The sequence below is a fragment of the Lupinus angustifolius genome, chromosome LG17 (genome assembly GCF_001865875.1).
Source record: "Lupinus angustifolius cultivar Tanjil chromosome LG17, LupAngTanjil_v1.0, whole genome shotgun sequence".
In the NCBI taxonomy this organism is placed as follows: domain Eukaryota; kingdom Viridiplantae; phylum Streptophyta; class Magnoliopsida; order Fabales; family Fabaceae; genus Lupinus; species Lupinus angustifolius.
The window spans coordinates 14,840,188-14,847,085 of NC_032025.1; the positions used below are offsets into that span (position 1 = coordinate 14,840,188).

The 6,898-nt window shown below is 35.2% G+C and overlaps 1 protein-coding gene across 1 annotated transcript; it reads left to right on the forward strand.

Annotated features, from left to right (window-relative positions):
* LOC109331007 (probable WRKY transcription factor 41) lies at window positions 4,853–6,673 on the forward strand. Its single transcript, XM_019565286.1, has 3 exons — window positions 4,853–5,486; window positions 5,600–5,728; window positions 6,028–6,673. The coding sequence occupies exons 1-3, from the start codon at window positions 5,161–5,163 to the stop codon at window positions 6,641–6,643; spliced, it is 1,071 nt and encodes a 356-aa protein (XP_019420831.1). The 5' UTR covers window positions 4,853–5,160; the 3' UTR covers window positions 6,644–6,673.

The window sequence follows — 6,898 nt, forward strand, 5'->3', positions numbered from 1 at the left end:
GAGCTAGCACGTCATACTAGCTCTGGTACCACTTGTTAGGTATCAGTGGATAGAATACACCTAAAAGGGGGGGGGGGGTTGAATAGGTGTAGTGAAGCTCAAGTTCCGCTTTTTGGGTTTTTGCACACTTGTTGAAAATTTTCCAGTTAATCGATTAAGCATTGTTCATAATCAATTAAACATAGTAAAAAACAGAAAGCATAAAATCTTGTTTAACAGCTCTTTTGCACGGAAGGTTATGAGAAATCAGGCAATGATACAACATATATTTTTACACATAATTAAACTAGTTATAGCATAAAACCAGTATACAAATTATCATGTTATATCATGCAATATTACAACTTGAAATGTAAACGAGAAAGGGATAGAAAAGATTGCGCAAGGATTTTATCCTGGTTCGTTTTGCGGTCCAGTGCAAAACTACATCCAGGCCTCCCCTTCTGATCTTGGGAGATTTTCTTCTTCACTATAGAAGACAATGTATCGTTACATTCACGCTTCCAATTACAAGACTCGAACGCTTTTTTCTTGGAACCCAAAGAACTTCGTCACCCTTGGTTTGACCTTTCCTAAAACCGCCTCCCAAGAAAACCTTTCTTACCGAGATTTGGCCCCAACCAATGTATCATTCTTTATCTCAAGACCTCCAAGTCTTTGTGAAGAACACCTTACCTAACCGCGGCTAGGATTTTCCTAATCCTTAAATTACAATGCTTTGAGTTATGAATGAGTACTTAATACTCGAATTTTACAATAAAGATCAAAGACTAAAACCTAAGCAAGAACTCACAAGACTTCCTAGTCTAATATGAACGTACATGCATGAGGTTTTTGAAATTATGCAATCATTAAAAACTATCTCTTTTCTTTCTAGAAAACGCAAGAATGATGGAAAAAAGCTTTTCAAAGAACATGCAATGTGAATATGAAACTTAAAGCCATAGCATGATCTAATCTTTCTCCTAATGCAACATGCAATATTTTCACCTAGATATGACAGTGAGTAAATCGAAAATATGCAGAGAGAATGATGCAAAAATGTATGGATTCTTATACCACATATGCTGAGATTTCAATTTAAATAGAAAGCTGTCTAAAGCCCCAGTTAATCGATTAAGTACCCATTTAATCGATTAACAGGTTGTTGAAAATAATGGTTTTCAGTTTTTCAGTTTTCTGTTGAAACTATGATTCTGTTAATCGATTAACACTATTCATAATCGATTAAGTTAATGGATTAATACTATTCATAATCGATTAAGTTAATGGATTAAATTTCCAAAATATAATACCTTTAATGCACAAAATCAATGTATTCAAATGCATGAACCTAATTATCATATATTTCTAGATGATGTCTCATTTTAGTGGATTAATTACTTTATTAAGTCTTGTGAGACTCACACCTAAGTTTGCCTAACCTAGACTCAATATCTATGGCAGACGTCTTAGACTTCTAAAAAGATAATAAAGAATTATAACCTAAGTCTAATAAGTCACCACTTGAGTCCTTGACATGTTGTATGTTGAATGATCTTAAAGCTTGTCTTCATGTTGGTCTTCATGTTTGTCTTCATCAAAACATGGATCAATCTTCAATGGTGCACTTCACTTTCACAATCTACTTCTTATTTCCTTTTATTTGGGGAACAACCTGACTATTCCTTTCTTAAGATGTTTGGATGTGCATGTTTTCCACTATTAAGACCTTATACAAATCATAAACTTGAATTCAAGTCCTCTGAATGCACGTTTCTTAGCTACTCAGCTCATCATAAAGGATACAAGTATATGGCAAAAGATGGCAGAATCTATATTTCTAAAGATGTCATATTCAATGAACATCAGTTTCCTTATGCTTCACTATCCTCTCTTGTGTCCAAATATGATTATCCTCTATTCCTGTGTCATCTCCCACTACCTTAATTAACCATTCTCCACAAAATGTTGTCTCCAGTAAGGACACTATCAACACTACATCCTCATCTCCTCTTCCAATTCCTACAAATTCCCCTAGCCATTTTCCTGAGTATCCCTCAATGTCAAGTACTCACAAGGTCTCTCCTTCAACTTTAAACCTGCCATTATAACTCTCATAGTCCGCTAAAATAGAGTCTTCCTGTGTTCCATCAACTACCATGATCCCTAGGTCTACTCATCCAGTGCAAACTCGTTCCAAATCTGGTATGAACAATTCCTTTTTTCCTAGAGTTCCTAGGGTCGTTCTAGCTCAAACTTCATCTACATCTGTCAAGACAGCCCTAAGTGATCCTCTTTGGTTTCAAGCCATGCACGAGGAATACAATGCTCTCATTCAGTTGGATATATGGTCTATTGTTGATTTACCCTTAGGAAAACAAGCCATTGGTTGTAAATGGGAGAATCCTGATGGAACAGTTAACATATATAAAGCAAGACTAGTGATAAAAGGGTTTCATCAAAAACAAGGAGTTAACTACTCTGAAACATTCTCTCCAATCGTAAAGCCTATCACCATAAGGATACTACTCACCCTAGGAGTGACCTTCAAATGTCCTATGGAACAGTTAGATATAAATAATGCGTTCCTTAATGGTCTACTCAATGAAGAAGTATATATGGTGCAACCTGCTGGATTCATGAGTGATGATAAAACTCAATTTTGCAAACTTCACAAAGCACTCTATGGCCTCAAGCAGACTCCTAGGCAGTGGTTTGAAAGACTTAAGGGCACTCTACTTCAATTTGGTTTTCAAATCAGCAAGTGCGATAATTATTTTTTTATTCACACCTCATCTACTTACAAACTCTATGTGTTAGTCTATGTAGATGATATTATTGTTACTGGATTGTCCATTCCTCACATTAATCAGATTATAGACAAACTCAGCACTGCTTTTGCACTAAAAAGGCTAGTTCCTATGGATTATTTTCTAGGAATTGAAGTTCAACACTTGTTTAATGGGTCCCTTTTTATATCACAAACTAAGTTAATCAAAGATCTTCTCAGAAAACCCAACATGGACTCAACCAAACATCTCCTACTCCTATGTCCACTTCCTACAAACTGACCAAAACATGATCTTCTTGTTTTGTAAATCCTACATTGTACAAATCCATACTAGGTGCTCTACATTATGCAATAATTACAAGACCTAATCTTGCATTTAGTGTCAACAAAGTGTGTCAATATATGTCTAATCTCTTAGATCATCACTGGGTTGCTGTTAAAAGAATCCTAAGGTACCTACAAGGGTCTCTCACTATGGGTATTCAACTTAGACCTGCTAGCACCACTATTCCTCTACCCATCACTGCCTTTTATGATGCAGATTGGGCATCAGATCCTGATGACATAAAATATGTCTTTGGTGCTTGTCTCTTTGTTGGTCTAAACATTGTTATTTGGTGGTCCAAGAAACAACAAAATGTCTCAAGATCCAGTACTGAGACTGAATATCGAAGCCTAGCTCTAGCCTCTCAAGAAACTATCTGGGTTGAATCTCTCCTCTAAAAACTTCACTTTGCCTATCAATCTCCACTAGTTCTATGTGACAATCCCAACATTGTGGCCATGACCCACAATCTTGTGCTTCATCACAGAACTAAACACATTAAGTTAGACCTATTCTCTATAAGAGATAGAGTCCAACCAAAGCTCCTTCAAGTAAAACATATACCATCTGAATTTCAAACAACTAATCCACTTACTAGAACTCTATCTAATTCGAGATTTCTATCACTAAGGAAGCTTCTTCAAGTGGTTGACAAGCCATCAACTCACCCTCAGCTTCAGGGGGAATATTAGAAGACTAACTGATTGTATTAGTAACCATCTTTGCCTTGTGTATGCAGTTTGCCTTATTGGCTTTGTAACTAAACACTCTAGTTAGTTAGGATAGATGCTTATAGAAGAATGACAATTGTAGTTATGTAACTACTACATGTATTTTAACTGCTTCTATAAATAGAAGCTGAATATTGTATTCAAATCAATAATTCAGAATATGAATAAAAAACAGAATTAGTTACAATTCTCTTTTTTTCTTCTCTCTCTCCTTCAATTTCTTTCTTTTACAGGGAGACTCATAAACTAAACCACCATTTTATAAAAAAATTAAATGACTCATCCGTCAAATTCATTCTCATTTCCTTGTCCCTTACTATTTATCCTTTTGTAAGGCCTCAAGCCAACAACTTAGAGAAAACCAAACTTTAACATAAATTGTAGACTAATATATATAATACTAACAATAAGCTTTTGATTTACTTAATTAACTTCTTCGTATTGTTTTTAAAATAAAGTAAATCTTGATATAAGGATATACATTATCTCCTCTAGCTACTAAAAATTATTTAATTATTTTTTACAAAAAAATATTTTTAAAATTAAATAAAATAGCACATATATTATACTTTTATTGGTGAGAGAAAATAAATTATTAGGAAATACTTTATTCTGATTAGACATTGGAGTAGCATGAAGAGAGTATCCATGTATCCTTATGTTAACTTCAATGAACGGTGAGCGAAAAAAACTAGGAAACGGGGTTGATGACAACAACCATAAATTGCACGTCAGCAGTTATTCAAATGTTTCTTTTCTATCTAAGAGAGAATAAAAATAACAAGAGACCATAGTGACAACGCGCAAGTTTGAATATTCTCTGGTCTGCACTTACTTTCTTCATATAATAACTATTGATCCATTGACATTCTAATCTTTAATTTAATCATATGCATTCCAAGGACATGGCCTATAACTTACAAATGATAACTTTATCAAATAGTATTTCTATATATCACACACTGTCCATTTCATTGACTTCGTCATTGCAAGGAAAAACCCGCTTTCATAGTCAAACTTGGACTTTCAACGCCCCAATGTTCCTTTTCTTTGCTCCCTTATTTTTCAAATCAAGCACCCTTTAAATACAAGGCCTCCAACTCTTTCACTCAGCAAAGAATAAACACCTCACTAAACTTTGCTGCTTCAATCTTTTCTGTCTACTCCAACATACTACACTTCATTATAATGGTTTTCTAAATTATCTTCAATTTCCAACTCTACTGCAGAATAAGAAAACTATTGATTCTAGATAAAAGCGAAATCACTTGGGAATATACTAGATACAAGAACCATCAAACTCAATCATTATTGAAGTGACAGAATAGAAAATGGAGAGTGAGTTGAGATGGGAGCAGAACATACTCATCAATGAGCTAATTCAAGGGATGGAAGTAGCAAAACAGTTGAAGGAAGACTTGAAGACGCCATATTCAGTTGACACAATGGATATGCTGGTACAGAGGATATTATCATCTTATGAAAAGGCTCTACTGGTTCTAAATGCATCAGCGCCAAAGCCACTGAACATGAGTCCAGGGACAGCGACTTTGTTACCAGATTCACTGATTTCTTTCGCCGGAAGTCCTATCAGGGATGACAATGATGATGGAGCCATTAAGGGTGAGAAGGAGGTTAAAACTGATTCAAAGAAGAGGTGAATTTTACAACAAAATTGGCAGCAGTTTTCTGCCACAGAAACATCAGCTGTGTCTTTTAATAGTATATACTAACGTTTGAAGAAATTTGTTTTTTTAAAATTGATTTCAGAAAGACGACGACCAAATGGATAGAGCAAATAAGAGTGAGCTCAGAGAGTGGTGTTGATGGATCACATGAAGATGGCTACAACTGGAGAAAATATGGACAGAAAGACATACTTGGTACCAAATATCCAAGGTGAGAGGCCTTTTCCCTATCCTGCTGGAGAAAAGAATCACAAGAACCTTCAAGTGTAAACATTGCATTCATTGTTTTAAATCGTGGATACGGTCACAGTAAGTGGTTAATGTGATTGTAACCAATATGAATTATTTTGTAATTAAAAAATATTTTTAAATTTGATATGTCCGATGTGACCGAATGTTGTCCAATGTGGTTACGCTGCGCCTAATGCACTAATGCAACCTATCATTGTGATCCAGTATCATACAATTTAAATCAGTGTGTCTAAGTAACAATCTTTCTGACATTTGCAGAAGTTACTATAGATGCACCTGCCGCAATACACAGGGCTGCCAGGCAACAAAGCAAGTACAGAGATCAGATGAAGATCCCACTATCTTTGACATAACTTACAGAGGAAAGCATACTTGTTCTCAGGGAAGCAATGCCCCTCTGATACCTAAGTCAATACACGAACAAGAGAAACCACACAATCATAATACTTATATTCATAACGCGAATCAACCGCAAGAAAGCCTTGCTATGCTCAGAAACAACTTAACTGTCAAGACAGATAATCTAGGGAATGAAGAAATGCCATGCCCATGTCCTTCCATTTTCCCTTCGACTTCATTTGGATGCATGACACAAGAAAACCACTTGCTTCCTATGGCCCTAGACAATTATCTTTTCCAAACACACTTATTATCGTCAACCACAACAGAATCAAACTATTTCCCATCTCCGTCTTTGCAGGTGAATGAGTTCGATTGGGTCTATAACAGGCCGAGGTCAGAATATGATATTCCTGAGATCATTTCCACAAACACATCAGCCACCAATTCTCCAATTCCTGAGTTCAATTTCTCACTTGATCCAGTGGAAATTAATCCAAATTTTCCTTTCAACACCTCAGGATTTTCCCCCTAATTGTACTTGAGAATAAATGGTATATGTATAACCTCCAAAATAAGGATTCGTCAAACACTTTCACGTGTCGGTGTCTAATACGGATACGTTCGAATTCGCAAAAGATATGTGTCCCTAGAGTATCCAAAAATTAAAAAATAAAATAAATAAATAAATATCAAGACACGTATTCGTTTCGTTTTCAATAAAATATAGGATATATGAATTCGTTTTCACTAAAATAAATGATATATATATTCGTTTTCAATAAAATAG

What these genes read in the sequence shown, in the direction of transcription:
- LOC109331007 (XM_019565286.1), top strand. Translation starts at nt 5,161, where the DNA reads ATGGAGAGTGAGTTGAGATGGGAGCAGAACATACTCATCAATGAGCTA. An exon ending in AAAACTGATTCAAAGAAGAG is followed by an intron (nt 5,487 to 5,599) that starts GTGAATTTTACA and finishes AATTGATTTCAG; the next exon opens with AAAGACGACGACCAAATGGA. An exon ending in CTTGGTACCAAATATCCAAG is followed by an intron (nt 5,729 to 6,027) that starts GTGAGAGGCCTT and finishes TGACATTTGCAG; the next exon opens with AAGTTACTATAGATGCACCT.